The sequence below is a fragment of the Chlorocebus sabaeus genome, chromosome 18, assembly GCF_047675955.1.
Source record: "Chlorocebus sabaeus isolate Y175 chromosome 18, mChlSab1.0.hap1, whole genome shotgun sequence".
In the NCBI taxonomy this organism is placed as follows: domain Eukaryota; kingdom Metazoa; phylum Chordata; class Mammalia; order Primates; family Cercopithecidae; genus Chlorocebus; species Chlorocebus sabaeus.
This window is the reverse complement of record NC_132921.1, coordinates 22,905,834-22,923,813: the sequence shown is the minus strand read 5'-3', so window position 1 is coordinate 22,923,813 and position 17,980 is coordinate 22,905,834. Positions and strand designations below refer to the sequence as shown.

The window sequence follows — 17,980 nt, the reverse complement described above, 5'->3', positions numbered from 1 at the left end:
GCCAATACTTCACTTGGATAAATTGAATAATAGTTTTCAAATAATGGAAGACTATTCAAGTGTTCAAGTGTTTGTGAATATCATAATGTAATGATTGCAGAAACAATTATGTATTGTGTTATTAACGTTTTTCCCATCACTTTCCTAAGTCTAAATAATCAACAACAAAAAATAGGGTGAAATAATTAGAAAGCAATGAATTTTGAATGTTACCTTTGTTTTTTAACATAACTTAATTTGAAAGTTATGATTTTAATGATTGTTACCTTGAAATTTTAACAATGGGTTCACAAGTCAACATGTCATGTGCCTGTGCAATCAATTCCATGCCATATGTACACTTTTTTAAAATAAGGAAAAGGTAAGAATACAGAATACTCCATGGATTCTCGAGGTTAAATCTATTCTTTCTTAACATGACAGGAAAGTAAAGCTTTGACCCGCAGGGGAGACTGGAGAGGGGAAGTTGGCCTGTCTGTTCCCATTTCAGGAGCAGGCTAAGAGTGTGTTTCTGGAAACAAAACTGTCAGAGTGAAGGCTCACAAGAAATCAGAAACAGGACCCAGATCTCTGCCCAAGGGCTTATAACAAAGGCTCAAAGCAGGCTTTTTTCCAAAAATGTTTTTAATTCCAACATCCATCTTAATGGCCTACTGTAGCCTAATTTAGCCAATAGCTGTTACTCTAAAAATGGAAGCTAATGATTCCAGCTAAAAACAATGAAGCCGGTACTATCACAGCATGTTTGTAAGAAACTGATTATCACGGGGTGCATTTTTCACTGCCTTTTCCCTGAAGAAAGGCTTAATACGAGTCCCACATCAAAAGCAAAAGCATTTCTTTCTCTCATGGGACCCCAGGATATTAGGAATGTGTTCTCTAGAGGCAACCACCTCCCAGAACTACTCTTTGGCAACAGGAATCACACGCACAGAGCAATGGTCTGGCTGAAGGGCACCACCTGCTATTGCTCATCATGTTTGTGCCATTCAACAAATATTAGCAGCATCAGTTTACTTCTTTGAAGCACCCGCAGGTACCCACCTCTTGGCTCGGTGCTATATAGCTCTACACACTTTATATTTTGCAAAATACGTGCATATGGAAAAGAAGCACAACATTTAAGGCAAAGATCAGATACTAGCCATATTGCACAAGTGTCTAGCTGGATAAAATTGGCAAAAAAAAAAAAAAAAAAAAAAAAAAAAGAAGGTGTGTAAAATGATCAAACGTTTAGATATGCAGGATAAATATGTTCTGGGCATCTAACATACATAATGAATACAGTTAATAATACGTTCAAGTACTGTGGACGGTTGTCCTTCTATATTGGTGGGGATTGGTTCCAGGATTCCCCACAGATACCAAAAGCTATCCACGCTCAGGTCTCCATTTTGCTATTAACAACTGAGAAGCTGAATAATCTTAATTTAGGGCATTCGTTTCTGGGTGAGCTCAGAATTTTCTTATTCCAGCTTGTGACATCTCAACGAATTTCCCATTTCCACCTAACGTTGGGAGCCACGTTCCTGGACCACCCTCAGGATTCTGGCAGAAGGGGTTTCAGGTGAGGTGAGAAGGTTACGAGGCGAACTGGGGTTCCTGGCTAATGCACCTGCGCCTTCACGCGCCCCCGTGCGCACACACAGACGTTCACTTTCTTACAGCTGCCAGCTTTAAATTCTGCCTTCCCGCTGTGGTTGTGTAAGGTGGTCCTTTGCCGCATCGAGAGGAGCTCATACGGCAGAGCCCCTAGGAAAGCAGGTGCCCTCAGTCACCTACATTCTGAGCAGGGGCAGGTCTTGCTGCTCACTCCACTTGGGGTATGGTTGCAGCCTACTCTCTCACCCTTTGTGGGTAATGATAATATACTTTGGATAAACACAATGGCATCAGATTGAGCAAAGGATCTCTTTTACATGCCTTAAGTTAGGGTTTCTTGAATTAAATACCCAAGTTATGAGAAAGATTAGCCCACCTCTTGCATCAGCGTGAGCTGGAGGTGAGACATGGAGTCAAAGATTATTCTGTAACTTTAATGAGTAGGCCGGGGGTGGTGGCTCACACCTGTAATCCCAACACTTTGGGAGGCCAAGGCGGGCGGATCACGAGGTCAGGAGTTAGAGACCAACCTGACCAAGATGGTGAAACCTCATCTCTACTAAAAATACAAAAATTAGCCGGGTGTGGTGGCGGGCGCCTGTAATCCCAGCTACTCAGGAGGCTGAGGCAGAATGATCCTTTGAACCCGGGAGGCGGAGCTTGCAGTGACCTGAGATCACACTGCACTCCGGCCTGGGCAACAGAGCAAGACTCATCTTAAAAAAAAAAAAAAAAATTTAAGGAGTGCCCTGCCAGGTTTGAGACTGGCACAGGGGAGTGCCGTAGCGCATGGGGCCTGTAGCCCCTGTATTTTGGCCAATTTCACCCATTGGGAATGGGAACATTTACCAGTGTCTGTACTCCCATTGTATCTTGGAAGTAACTAACTTGCTTTTAATTTTACAGGCTCACAGGCAGAAGGGACTTGACTTGTCTCAGATGGGACTTTGAACTTGGACTTCTGGGTTAATGCTGGAATGAGTTAAGACTCTAGGGCACTCTTGGGAAGGCATGATTGCTTTTGAAATGTAAAAAGGATGTAAGATTTGGGAGTGGCCAGGGTGGAATGATATGGTTTGGCTCTGTGTCCCCACCCAAATCTCATCTCAAATTGTAATCCCCATAATCCCCACGTGTTGAGGGAGGGACCTGGTGGAAGGAGATGGAAACATGGAGACAGTTCCCCCCATGCTGTTCACGTGAGTTCTCACAAGATCTGATGGTTTTATAAGGGGCTCTTCCCCGCTTGCTTAAGCTCTCACCTGCTGCCATGTAAGACATCTGCTTCCCCTTCTGCCATGACTGTAAATTTCCTGAGGCTTCCTCAGACATGCCGAACTGAGTCGATTAAACCTCTTTCCTTTATAAATGACCTAGTCTCCAGTATTTCTTTCTTTTTTTTTTTTAATTTTGGGACAGGGTCTTCCTCTGTCACCCAGGCTGGAGTGCAGTGGTGCAATCACACCTCACTGCAACCTCAAACTGCTGGGCTCAAGCAATCCTATCAACTCAGCCTCCCAAGTAGCTGGAACTACAGGCATGTGCCACTGCACCCAGTTAATTTTTACTTTATTTTTTGTAGTGTCAGGGTCTGCTCTTGAACTCTTGGGATCAAGCAATCCTCCAACCTCGGCCTCCCAAAGTATTGGGATTACACATGTAAGGCACTGCACCCAGCCTCACATTTAAAGGGCTTTTAATAATGAGTTCAGGGCCAGGTGCAAAGGCTCATCCTTGTAATCCCAGCACTTTGGGAGACTGAGGCAGGAGAATCCCTTGAGCCCAGGAGTTCAAGACCAGCCTGGACAACATGGCAAAACCCCATCTCTACAAAAAATATAAAAACGTAGCCCGGCGTGGTGGTGCACTCCTATAGTCCCAGCTACTTGGGAGGCTGAGGTGGGAGGATCACTTGAACCCAGGAGGTAGAGGTAGCAGTGAGATTGCACCACTGCACTCCAGCATGGGTGACATACCAAGACTCCATCTTAAAACAAACAAACAAACAAACAAACCACACAGACACACAATGAGTTCATTTCTCCTGATACAAAGCAAATTTTGAGTGCAAAAATTTATTTTGATTTTTAAAAAGTTAAGTAGTTCAAGAAAGCATATCCTTTAGAAGAGCACTGTACATGCAGGGACCTGGGCTTTGTCATCACCCTGGCAAGCTAAACTGCCTTATCAACACTGTCCTTGCAAAAGTTTCTGTAGAAGTTGATTCATCAATTAAAAGCCAGATCTGTACATACACAGCTTGAAGAAACTGCCAGTAGTTCATTGCTAATTACCAGGGCAAACATTTATATTTCAAAGTTGACCAACAGGATGACAATTCTCAAAGCTCTAAAAAGATTTTGTCCTACCAAACGCTAGCCTAGTGTATGACCATTACCCATCCATGGTTAGTAACAATCAAAGGCAACACTTCTTACAATAACAAATGCCATGAGCAGCGATCTCAATAAATCCCTCTTTGCTTGTCACTATAGAAGCTGGTCTGGTCCCAACTCAGCATCAAAGACATTAGTCCAGACAGCACAGCACTATCAATTCAGGTTTCCTTAGCAAATAATTGCTTCAGATATACTCGCAAGGGCTCCTGAATTGGAGTTTTCTGCATCATCTCCATAAAAATATTTTTTCAACTCTATTTTTTCATTGAAGAATTGAAGCAGACCCTTGGGAAGTTTCCTTAAGGACAGAGAGTGGCTCCAAAAATAACCTTCCTTCCAGCACCACACCACTAACCCAGAAAATTCACTTCATGGTGGGATGGTCACTCAAAGTCTACTGTGAACCTAATCCCCAAAAAGGTAATGGAAAAGGCTAGAGGAAAATCCTAAACAATTACCTATGCCTTGTATCTTTCTCTAGAAACACAATCTACTAATAGAAAAGCCAATTTGAAATTTTAAAAACGTAGACGCTACTCAAGAGGGCTGTCATCAATGTGGGAAAACTATTAACTCAAGTGGATGGCATGCTTCTTTTCCTGTATTAAAAAAGCTCCTCACATTTAATAATTTTGATTTAGATCAGTTTTGATTTAACAGACAGCATGAATCAAACTTAGTTAAAACCTTAATGATGTTGTAATATTTATTAACACAGCCAATTCTCAATATAGAAGATTTATGAATCTCCTAATACTTCCAGTTTATAAACTGGCTTAAAAAAAATGCTCTTTTGAAGAACAAAGTTTCAGGGTTTGGAGGAAAGAGAAAGTGATCTTTACAAATTCTTCATGGAACCACCAGGGATCTTTTAATCCATTTAAATACAAATATAGATCAGATTCTTATCTGATATTATTTCTATACTTTTAGAAACACTTTTCACTCACAAATCCAAGGTGACAATGGCATTAAAAGTATCTACAGGAAAGAACTAGCAAGAAATACAATATTATGATAAGAGTTATTTCATTAAAGTGGTTACTTTTCTGTATTCTTCACGTGTCCCATTGTATGGCTATAAATTTTTATAATAAAAAATTGTAAATTAAGAAAGAATTCAAGTAAAGTATTGTTGACCTTATAAAATAATTCTGAAAACAAATGTGTAGAAAGAAGGCATTCAACTAAGAGAAGAGGCTGGATGGAAAGGCTTGCAAGGTCCCGGGAGGAGCTCCAGGGTGAAGCTCATCATTAGCCTTTCCAGCAGCACTGTCCTTGGAGACCAGAAGCAGTGGGAGCCCCTTCCCTGTGGCACCACAGACTCCCACCAAGGCACGTATCATGAACACTGTACTGGCACACGTTTATTAGCCTTGGGTGTACGGGGAATCTCAGAGCACTTCTGAAATCCGTACTTGATTCCTTTTTACACTGAGGAAAGTGAGATTAATACACAAATACCAAGATGACCAATGAATGGTAGCCTCGCTGGCAACAGCAGCCATTGCAGGTGACCAAATTGCCTCCATAGCACTCTGTAACCCACGGGCTTAGGGAAAGATTAAGTAACATTTCTTTTTCAAATTCACTTCAAATACTCAACTATGTTCATTTAAAAAACAGCAACTATATGCACAAGACTAAACAGATCTCATTCACACTGCCAGCCCACAGAGGGGATTCTCTGTACCCTTCCAGGAGGCTTTTGGGCAATAAAGCCAAAATCTGTATTTAAAATAGGTGTGTCTAATAAGATACATTTTTAACTCATTTATTAAAGGTCCTAGTGGACATTCCAAACTAGTAACATACCTAGAGAGAGAAAATACAAATGCTTACTGTATAGTTATACAAAAATAGAAATCCATCAATAGAGTCCAATCCTCAAGAAATCACACAATTTGTACCCAAAGGCTGTGTATATATATCAAGGAAGGATGACTTCCTTCCTTGATCTCTAAATAACATCCTCTCCACATCGGAGGTATCTGGAGGTTGGGCATTTGCCTAATGCCACAGGGTCCACCAGCGGGGGTCACAGCTGCTGGCTGGTGAAGAAGGATTTAGTCTCCCTGCAGACAGGATTGACACAGAGCGGACAGCTCAGGGTCAGCTGCTTGGAACACAGCTCGTTTGACTGGATGTGCGAATGCACCAAGTCGGCCAGGGCCTGGAAGACAGACAAGAGGCAAAGAAGCATAAGAAGCACAGGGTCTGCTCGTCTGCCATGCCCCCTCCTCCAGCTGCCCAGGTCAGCACTCTGGCTTGGGGTTTCTTTTCATCCAAGTGGTGAGCCCTTTGAACCAAATTCTACAGCATCTTCCTTTCCTGAGAATCCTCAGCTTAGAGAAAGTTAAAACAGAGATTTCAGGAAATGAAAACCTCTTACCCCACCCACTAGGCCTTTTCTCTGGAAAGCAGGTTTTAAATCAGACATAGTTATAGGTGGGTAGAAATCAGAAAATTGGGGCTATCTGAAGGAAAAAAGACTGAGCAGATAAGGAATTCGATTTTATTTTTGTAATTAATTGGAACTCCAAATGTTCTAATATGTGAGAAAAACCAATATTCTGCAAGAGTTTCTCAGAGGATTACTCTCTGGTATGTTCTACTAAAACGGTTGTAACACTGTAGATACCTTAGAGAACAATGGATTTCCATTAAGAGACTCAGCTCTTCTGATGTTTTCAACTCCACACTGAATCAAATGAGAAAAGGGAGGAAAAACACAGACATACTTTATTTTTCTTTTTTTTTTCCCAAAGAAACTGCTACAAAAAAATAAATACACACAGACACACACATACAATTCAAAGTCTGACTTCAACTGTTCACAGACTGCTCATTAATGAAAAACAGTCACAGGGTAGGGCTGTATGTTGATTTTGTTATCATAAACTATTCCTCAATTCTTATGTCCTTCCCCTTCCCGTTACCGTCCTACAGGTGGTTTGTTTGCAAATCCTTTTTGTGGTTACACTTGATGAAATTCTCAAGCAATTTAAATCTGTTTGCCATTCTTTTTTTAATTCTCTTTTACTAGTGTAAAATTTTACATAATTTTACAGACTCTAAGTAGAATGTTGCTTTAAACATAGTTTCATACTTGTTTTGATCCCAAGTGCCAAAATGAAGTAAATTAACTTATTGACTATAAAATGTATATTGGACCTACACTGGATCCAATTCAGAGATGGGTTTAAATATATATATATATATACACACACACACACATATATACACACATACACACACACACACACACACACACACATATATATATATTTTGAGATGGAGTCTTGCTCTGTCACCCAGGCTGGAGTGCAGTGGCGCGATCTTGGCTCACTGCAACCTCTGACTCCCGGGTTCAATGGAGTCCTTTCTCAGCCTCTTGAGTAGCTGAGATTACAGGCACCCACTACCATGCCTGGCTAATTTTTGTATTTTTGGTAGAGGCAGGGTTTCATCATGTTGGCCAGGCTGGTCTTGAACTCCTGACCTCAAATGATCCACCCGCCTCAGCCTCCCAAAGGGCTGGGATTACACGTGTGAGCCACCAAGTCTGGCCTGAAATATATTCTTATGGAGAAAAATCTGAAGGAAAACAATGGGAGGATTGTTTCAGTACCATCCCTACTTCTGGCTCCAAAAATATCCACTGCCTAATAACTGAAAACAATCTAATCATGATTTACTCAGGTAGTTAGGATTCTTCTCTCTCCCTTTTCTTCTGATAGCTTTTCAGTTACTTGATATTTTTTATTTATCTATTTATTTATTTATTTATTGAGAGGGAGTTTCGGTCTGTTGCCCAGGCTGGAGTGCAGTAGTGCAATCTCAGCTCATTGCAACCTCCACTTTCCGGATACAAGTGGTTTTCCTGCCTCAGCCTCCCGAGTAGCTGGGATTACAGGCACGTACCATCACGCTTGGCTAAGTTTTGTATTTTAGTACAGATGGGGTTTCGCCATGTTGGTCAGGCTGGTCTCAAACTCCTGACCTCAGGTGATCCACCTGCTTCAGCCTCCCAAAGTGCTCAGATTACAGGTGTGAACCACCACACCTGGCCTCAGTTACTTGATCTTTTAGATTAGCATTAACATCAGGAGACTGGCATGGGAAAAACATTGAGATTCAGCAAACACATGGATCTCAACTGAAGAGGCTATATTCTCAAACTTCATATAAAAGTCAGTTACAACAGAATAACCAGTGTTGGTGAAGGGCATTCTCCAACAATGTTGATGGGAGAGTCGTCAGCGATACACTAACTAGAAAAATATATATCAATACTGAAATTCCGTGTGCACCTGTAGTCCCAGCCACTCAGGAAGCTGAGGAGAGGATCACCTGAGCCCGGGATTTTGAGGCTGCAGGGAGCTATGACTGTGTCACTGCACTGCAGCCTGGTTGAGAGAGCCAGATTTCATCTCTAAGCAAATTTATAAAATCATAACAAATTTAAAATAAAAAATTGCTTTCCAAATATATTGGTATAAACTATATTTTCACTGAAGTTTTAGCAAGTTCACAATTAGCCAGCTCATGGAGAGATACAGAAGGCATCTTTAAACAAAATCCATAGACAATGCTGCAACCACTTCTTAGCCAGTTACAACTTGCCTGCAAATCCTGTGTCAAAACCACTGACAAGAAACTTATGTGCTCCCTAACTTCACCCACGTCTGATTGATGTCCAGCATGGAAATTCAAATTCCATGGGGGTCGGGTGTTGGCTCAAGTTCTGCCCCCACCCACTCTCCCCCCTGCCCTCCACCTGCTGCCCAGTCCCAGAGAGGGTGAAGTCTCCTGCAGGCTGGGCCTCCATCTATCACACATGGGGTGACCAGGGCCAGAAACTCTGGCAGAGAGGGAGAAAAGGGTTTCTTGGGTCCCAATGCTTCCACACTTCCCATAAAAACAAAGCTATAAATTCGACATAGGTTTTAGGCCGGCTCTCAAAAGGCAGGACATAGATGAACAATAGTTTTTCTCCATCCTGCATGACAATTCACATCCATCTCATATTACAAGACACCAAAGATGGTATTTGTTATTTCAGTAATCAGATTGATCACAACACGGCAGCAAACAGCTAACTAAGTGAGTGCATAAAAGAAGCCAAGGAAATCACACCACACATTGCTTCCACGTTCATTTCACGCTCTTCTCTTAAATGACAATGACTCCTATATGCCTTGACACCCAACAAGAAGCCATGTAATAGCCCTGAGTAAAGGTCACTATTAGGCAAATTAAAGAAATTATAAAACAATAAAATGTTTTCCTTTGGAATTAGTGAGAAGTACATTTCTTTTTTCTTAAAGAAGTGTAGTTGTTATTACTTTCGAGTAGCCCAGTAACTCAAACAAAATGATGTCAGCCACAGTGATCCCTGGGGCACCTGGTTTAAGGAAAGCACAGGTTTCCCCTTCTACTGCATGGAATTAACTCAATGTGTTGAGATTATTACTCAGATGAATTATTATTCAGGAGAATGAGGACACTGTACATGCAAACAAATACAGTAAACAATATTTTGAATGACACATTAGTTAGTTGCAGAGAAAATTTCCTTTTAAAACAAGTCGTGATGGGATAAAGGCAGATGGGTGCATTTACCTCCTTGGCTAAAACTTGAGAGTACTCGATGTCCAGTTCATACAGCGTTTCAATATGGTCACTGGTAAACGCTATCGGAACCAAGAGGATATTCTTCCTCCCCCTCTCACAAAGCCCTTTGATAGATTCGTCTGTTTGAGGACCCAACCAGGGCATTGGACCAACCTATGCAAAAGGTAGACGAATGTGTAAGTGGGCCATGCCTCCTGATGGTCTGTAGTACCCGTTTGCCCCCCTGGGCACACGCACTGCCCACTGGGGGCAAGAGCCACTCTTTACACCTGCTTGAATGGATTTTGATATTTTCACATGGAAACTTGAATCCTAGTAGTTGCCTGAATATAAATAAATAACAGTTTCTGTCATTGCAGCTAAAAGTAAAATATTAAACCAACAGAACTCCACAAGTCACTTGATTTCCCCTTCTATCTTACTTGCAGATTCTTTCTGCCCATGGTGAGCCTTCAGGTTATGGAAGAGCCTGTCTATGTGTAAGAGCCAAATCTAACCATTTTACAACTCATAAAATAAATTTTACCAAAAGAGCTGGCTGCCCACCAGTGTGGAAGCCACCTACCTTGGATTGCCACACCAGTCGGTAGGGGTTGCAGTACCCCAGCCTTTCCATGACATTTTGGACAGTGGCGCTTACCTCCTGAGGATATGGGTCGCCTCTGTTGACCACCTGCAGTGGAGACACAATGGGTGTTCAGTCATTAACACTGGGAAGGCCCCGAGAGCCTCTGACTATGTGCTGACATGGTGTGAGCGCTGGAACAAAGTCTTCCCTTTCTGTCTCCTGCACCAATGATGACATGGTCTGAGTTCAATCACCAAACTTCCTTAGTTCCACTTCATCATCAGCCAAAGAAAAACACCGCACTCAATCATCTCTAACGTCCCTAAGAGGGTGGAGAATTCTATGTTCCATGTTATTCATGGGAGACTCACAAGATCTAACTAAGGAGGATGGTTCTCTCTCCCTCATCTGAAATATGAAGATGACACAGAAAAGCTGGGCAGGATGGGAACTTCTACCTGGTGGTCATGAGAGTAGCTGATTTCACAACAGGAACTGAAACAGTGCTGCACGGACAATGTACAGAACGGCTGGATTTACGGTAAACCCTGGTGGAATTAGAGGAGGAAAGCAGCAGCACATCAGTGCAGGTTACGGGCACCTCCAAGAGTATGACCCACACCTTCCACTTCCTCTCTCCCCACCCTTCCTGCAACAATGGACAACAGGCAAACACTCTGTGCACAGCAAATGTTTTATACATGATCCCTTGTTAATACCTTTGAAAATTTTCAAGGCAAATTTTAATGCTTTAAACATTCACTGTGTACTGACTCCCTAGCCCTCACCTGGCTTTATTTTCTTCTGTAACATCTATTATATGCTAATCTACCGTACCATTTTCGTATGTATTATGTTTATTACCTTTTCTCCCTACTCTCTGCAGACAAAGATTTTTCTGTTTTCTTCATTCCCATACCCTATGATATGGCTGGAAACAGTGACTGGAATATAGCAGGTGCTCAAAGAATACTGGTGAAATGAAGTATACTGACAGGTCAGGCACAGTGGCTCATGCCTGTAATCCCAGCACTTTGGGAGGCCGAGGCGGGCTGATTGCCTGAGGTCAGGCGTTCGAGACCAGCCTGACCAACATGGTGAAACCCTGTCTGTACTAAAAATACAAAAATTAGCCAGGTGGGGTGGCACACACCTGTAATTCCAGCTACTCGGGAGGCTGAGGCAGAAGAATTGCTTGAACCCAGGAGGCAAAGGTTGCAGTGAGCCAAGATTGCCCCATTGCACTCCAGCCTGGGCGATAGAGCAAGACTCCATTTCAAAAAAAAACAATTACATATATACACTGACAAACTATTTTACGAGTATTACTACTGGTCTGTTTAAAAGCCATGGGAGGCATAAATGTAGAAGGAATGAAGGAAACACAAAGTTGCCAATAGGACAGCAATGCAGTAATTGCTACAAACATGATCTACCCTTGGATGCTAAGATTAGGGGCAAAGTATAAGGAATAACCGAATCTCTATATTGTCTCAAAGTATCTCCTCCAAGATATTTTTAATTACAAAGAGAAAAATAGTAATTTTAGGATGGATCAACACAGCAGACACACCCTTAAACAAGTCACCAGGGATCACATCACCAGTAGAAAAGCACATTGACATCACAGACCCCCGGGTGTGATGCACAGAGCAGGGCCCCACACCCCTGTGGGTTCTTGCCAATGATGCATAACCGCAATCTAATCATGAGAAAACTTCAGACAAACCCAGATGGAGGGACGTACCACAAAACAACTGACATCCTAAAAATGACTCCTCAAAAATATCAACGTGTGGCGGGGCATGGTGCCTCACACCTATAATCTCAGTGCTTCGGGAGGCTGAGGTGGGTGGATCACCTGGGCCCAGGAGGTCGAGACCAGTCTGGGCAACATGGCGAAACCCTGTCTCTTCAAAAAATACTAATGTTAGCCAGGTGGGGTGGTGTGCGCCTGTAGTCCGAGCCACTCAGGAGGCTGAGGTGAGAGGCTCACCCAAGTCTGGTAGGTTGAGGCTGTAGTGAGTCGTGACTGCACCACAGCACTCCAGCCTGAGTGACAGAGTGAGATCCTGTACCAAAAATAAATAAATAAACAAATAAAATCAAGGTGATGAAAGAGAAGCCAAGTATCAGGACTGTCACAGATTGGAGGGTGCTGAGGAAAGCCCACAGCCACATGCAGTGTGGGACCCTGGACTGGGTCCTGGGAGTGAGAAAGGACATTTTTGGAAACACAAGTGACATCCACATGAAGCCTGGAGTGCAGTTAGTAGTATTGTGCCAGTGCTGGTTTCTCAGTGTCGGTAGCGGTACAATGGCTGTGTAAGATGTTAACACTGGTCTCAGTGTCGGTAGCGGTACAATGGCTGTGTAAGATGTTAACACTGGTCTCAGTGTCGGTAGCGGTACAATGGCTGTGTAAGATGTTAACACTGGTCTCAGTGTCGGTAGCGGTACAATGGCTGTGTAAGATGTTAACACTGGTCTCAGTGTCGGTAGCGGTACAATGGCTGTGTAAGATGTTAACACTGGTCTCAGTGTCGGTAGCGGTACAATGGCTGTGTAAGATGTTAACACTGGTCTCAGTGTCGGTAGCGGTACAATGGCTGTGTAAGATGTTAACACTGGTCTCAGTGTCGGTAGCGGTACAATGGCTGTGTAAGATGTTAACACTGGTCTCAGTGTCGGTAGCGGTACAATGGCTGTGTAAGATGTTAACACTGGTCTCAGTGTCGGTAGCGGTACAATGGCTGTGTAAGATGTTAACACTGGTCTCAGTGTCGGTAGCGGTACAATGGCTGTGTAAGATGTTAACACTGGTCTCAGTGTCGGTAGCGGTACAATGGCTGTGTAAGATGTTAACACTGGTCTCAGTGTCGGTAGCGGTACAATGGCTGTGTAAGATGTTAACACTGGTCTCAGTGTCGGTAGCGGTACAATGGCTGTGTAAGATGTTAACACTGGTCTCAGTGTCGGTAGCGGTACAATGGCTGTGTAAGATGTTAACACTGGTCTCAGTGTCGGTAGCGGTACAATGGCTGTGTAAGATGTTAACACTGGTCTCAGTGTCGGTAGCGGTACAATGGCTGTGTAAGATGTTAACACTGGTCTCAGTGTCGGTAGCGGTACAATGGCTGTGTAAGATGTTAACACTGGTCTCAGTGTCGGTAGCGGTACAATGGCTGTGCAAAGATGTCAACACAGGGAGAGGCTGAGTAGAGGGTAACTCTGCACTCTCCTCACCAGTTTTCTGTAAGTCTAAAAATTTCTTCAAAATAAAAAGTTTAAAAAGTTGTCAGAAGTGAACGTAGGGGAAGAGAAGAGTGTGCTAGATCATTGTTCTTTCTCACCTCTCCAACTGTCCTCCCCATACCTGACTTATCCTTATGACATCACGGCATTTCCCGGTCCCACAACTAGGCTTGACCAGCAAAATAACCTGGAGGCGGCGTGCTCTGCCCCCAGGTGAAAGAATAAGGAAGCGAGGCCAGGGTGAGAGGAGGCAAGGCAGCACCTGGAGTCCCCACATACAAAAATGGGTTTCAGCCGGGCACAGTGGCTCATGCTTGTGATCCCAGCACTATGGGAGGCCAAAGTGAGTGGATCACTTGAGGTTGAGACCAACCTGGGCAACATGGTGAAACCCTGTCTCTACTAAAAATACAAAAATTAGCCAGCTGCGGTGGTGTGTGCCTGTGGTCCCAGGTACTCAAGAGGCTGTGGCAGGAGAATCGCTTGAACCCAGGAGGTGGAGGCTACAGTGAGCTGTGATCGCACCACTGCACTCCAGCCTGGGCAACACAGCGAGATCCCATCTCAAACAAACAAACAAAAAAACAAACAAATGTGTTTGCTCTGGGCTGGTTCAAGAGCTTCCCTTCTGGCATCTCAGGGGAGGTCTCACCTTACATAGGATGAGGTGGCAGGAGGATGGACATGTGAAAAGGACTGTATGACACCATAAAAGGAAAAGCAAACCCATTAAAATAGGCCGGCTTCCAGAAGAAAGGAATTTATCTCCAGGGCCTCCTACCACCCGCCCACAGCAGAGAAAATGAGTAGAGGATCTGCCAAGGCTTGGCCCTAGTGGCTACCAGGGGGTGGTAAGGCCCAGTTACAAGCGTGGCCCAGACACTGAGGCTGGCTCCATTCCCGACGTTGTTAAAATCACAACTATGAAGATGTAACTATCCACCTCTCTGGCTTGGAAAGCACTGGTTTTAGGATACAATGCCAGTTCTGAGCAGATGAAACTGGTTACTTATTCCAAGCACTTCTATATATCATACAGTACACTAGCTTGATCATTCTTGTTTCCAATAATACAACAGCTATGGCACAGATTGTAGCATCTGGATGAATAGCCTAGAGTAATATGATGAACTAAGGAGCAGCCAGACCCCAACTTGATCCTCTATATTCACTTGCAAAAATGTGGTCCTGAGTCTTAGCAAACTACAATGGCTGCCTGGAATTCAAACAGCCCCTAACAAGTCCATCCAAAAGCATGGGACTGAGAGCGCTTTGTCTGAAATGGAGACCCTCCCACTCAACACACAGAAACATCAAGCTGAGCTCTGCCGACAGGGCAGGCAAAAGCAGCCTTCTCTTAACTGTCCCACTTATTAGAAACTCTTATATATGAATTATCTTCAAGTTATCATTTTAAAGAAAAGAGAAGCCAGGTGTGGTGGGGCTCACACCTGTAATCCCTGCACTTTGGGAGGTGTGGGTGGGTGGATCACCTAAGGTCAGGAGTTCGAGACCAGCCTGGCCAACATGGTGAAACCCAGTCTTTACTAAAAATATAAAAAATTAGACAGGCATGGTTGTGAGTGCCTGTAATCCCAGCTACTTGGGAGGCTGAGGCAAGATAATTGCTTGAGCCCAGGAGGCGGAGGTTGCAGTGAGCCGAGATTGCGCCACTGCACTCCAGCCTGGGCAACACAGCAAGACTCTGTTTCAAAAAATAAAAGAAAAGAGGAAAAGATCTACTTACATTATTATAATTTGGATTCATTGTTATGAGGTTTTAAGAAGTGAGGCTAGTTAAGTTAGCACCAAGTCTGAGATTTGAGAATTCATTCTTGCACTGGGCTTAGGACATAATGGAAGCTGGACCCATTTCACACATTTAGCAAATGAAATCACCCAATCCTCTATCACTAGGTCATCCAAGAAAATGTTCGTACTTACAGACATCGGCAGTGAGTGAGCAGAAAACAGAATGACCACCTCGCTTCTCTTCTCAAGTGGAAAATGGTCCAGTTCCTTTAGAATATGATCTGCAAAGCACTGAGGGAGTAATAAGAAAGGAGGATAAAGAGGAAGGGAAGAAAGAAATGGAAAGAAAAAGAAAATATTTTTAAAATGAAGCCTACACCAAAAATCTCAGAGCAACCCTCAAAAAATCAGAACCCTCTTTTTTTAAAAATTGCAAACAGTCCAGCCTCTCAGCATTGGTTTATCATCAAAATGGATCATAACGGTTTCAGGGGCCTAGGGAATTTGCTGGGAAACTTCTAAAGCTCGCTAATGGCTCACTGCAAATGTGGGCTGTGGATCTGCTTCCCCTCGGGAAGGACAGGGCACGCTTCCAGATGGAAAGGAAACACAGATGGGAAGGAGAAGTTGTTTTAAGACCTCTCATTTGCTCTGTTAGCAGGAAAACAGCTTACAGGGTCTTTCTAAAGCCTCCTTAGTTTGGCTTTCAGGCATACCACATTAAATACATTAGTCAGGAATAGTAGGGAAATAAGAAAATACTGTTCTATTTTTATAACATTTTCTTCTGAGCCTCGTATCCCCATCAAGTTAAGTTTTATAAAAACCTTCCCAACAACAGATGATAGGTGATACACACCCATTAAATTCACAGAGCAAGGAAAGATGTGGTAAACTTAGGGGCTCATTCAGTCACATCTGTGGAACTTGGGAAAGAACAGGGTTCCTGCCTCTCCCTCCAAACCTCTGTCTACCAGACCAGGGAGCTCCCTTCGTCTAGCCGGCACTTTGATTCACGTCGATAGGTGCTGAAATACCAGAACTGAAGGAGCTTTCTTTCATCTTATACTTTAATCATTCTCTGTCATTTAGCTTATAAAAAATGCTACAACAGACACAAATGGGTCAACTGACAAAATCAGAATATGAATGTAGATTAAGTAAAAGTTTAAATATTGATGTTAAATTTACTGAAGTTGAATGTTGTACTGTGGTTATGTAAGAGAAAATTCCTGATTTTAGAAAACACACATTTAAGTGTTTAGGTGTAGAGGATGATGATATATGCATAACTTATTCTCAAATGGGTCAGAAAAAAATCATGTGTATACAAACACAGAGACACACACATACATATACACACAGGGCATGTGAATGACAAAGCAAGTAGGAGATACATGTTAATAACACATCAATAGGCCAGACGCAGTGGCTCACGCCAGTAATCCTGGCACTTTAGGAAGCCAAGGTGGGAGGATTGCTGGAGCCCAGAAGTTCAAGACCAGCCTGGGCAACATGGAAAGACCTAATCTCCACAACATTTTTAAAAATTAGCAGGGCATAATGGCACATGCCTGTGGTCAGCTACTCAGGAGGCTGAGGCAGGAGGATCACTTGAGCCCCGGAGGTTAAGGCTGCAGTGAGCTATGATCCTTCCACTCAACTCCAGCCTGGGCAACAGAGTGAAACCCTGTCTCGAAATACTAATAACACAGTAACATAGGTAAAAGAGTAGATGAGAGTTCCTTATACTGTTCTTAATCTTGTAACTTTTCTGCATATCTCAAATTATTTCCCAATTGTCCTTTGTAACTTTTTAAAAACTATAAAGGACAATTGATCAGAAACATGTAAATCTGCACTTGTTGGTATTTTGATACATCAGTGGTCAGTGAAAACTATGGGATAAGCAAACTATTCCCTAATACATATTGAGATATTATTAATCTTTCCAGAACTCTTGAAATTTGGCAAATAAATATCCTAAGGCGTAAAATGGTACCTAAAGTTCAGTTCCCTTTTCAGAATTTATAATGCAAATTCTCAGTAAATGTGATAGGATTAGATACAAACAAAACCAATATTTTCTGGTCTTTGCAGTGTTTGGAAACTAAGGATGCTCAGAAAGGATTATTTTTGGGCCTCAGCCTAGATAAGGAGGCCCACTGCAAGGTTTATACAGGAATCTAGAACATATATTTGCCCCAATTAATCCAACAGCTAGATAAATACCAATATTAGAGAAAACAGTAATAAAATGGCTATTTGGAGCAATCACTACCTATGCCAAGTAGAAATGTGGATTCGAAACAGAATTTGTAGTTTTAAACTATATTTTTTGTTTTAGTTTAGGGTTTTGTTTTCTGGTTTCCAAAAATGTCATATCATATCCAAAGCTTAGTGCTTTTCTTTTCTTGGCTTGCAAAGCTGCAAGTAAAAACACAAATCATACGGCCTGCAACAGCCTCTAAGCCGTCTTCAAAACTGAGGCGCCATGGGCAAGGAGAAGTGCTATTTAAATCACCTAAAACCCATCTGCGGTATTTTCCAGGCGCAACCTCTCTGCAGAATGAAAGAGGCACCGAGCCTCTCAGAGCCTTCAATCACACCATCTAGGAGGGCGGATAAATGCCTCTAAAATTCCCTTTCATTTTATGAACAGAGACTTCCTCAGTTAAGAGACCTTTCCATCGTTCTGCTTCCCCCCTTTTCAAAGGGCTGAATTTTAATGCAAATCTAATTACTCACTTGATCAGGGCAGGCAGAT

General features: G+C 42.8%; 1 protein-coding gene across 3 annotated transcripts in view; it reads right to left on the bottom strand.

Moving 5' to 3' along the window:
- Positions 1–3,636: 3,636 nt before the first annotated feature.
- Positions 3,637–17,980, bottom strand: part of FECH (ferrochelatase) — a 39,362-nt gene continuing 25,018 nt past the window's right edge. For 2 of the 3 annotated variants that reach the window (XM_008013982.3, XM_008013983.3), the window contains exons 7-11: positions 15,406–15,504; positions 10,204–10,311; positions 9,627–9,791; positions 6,643–6,702; positions 3,637–6,174 (exon numbers count right to left, since the gene is read on the bottom strand). In XM_008013982.3, the coding sequence (XP_008012173.2) occupies positions 6,040–6,174; positions 6,643–6,702; positions 9,627–9,791; positions 10,204–10,311; positions 15,406–15,504 (567 nt within the window). In that variant the 3' untranslated portion in view covers positions 3,637–6,039. The remainder of the gene's footprint in view (positions 6,175–6,642; positions 6,703–9,626; positions 9,792–10,203; positions 10,312–15,405; positions 15,505–17,980) is intronic. The other variant, XM_008013984.3, reaches the window with a different exon arrangement.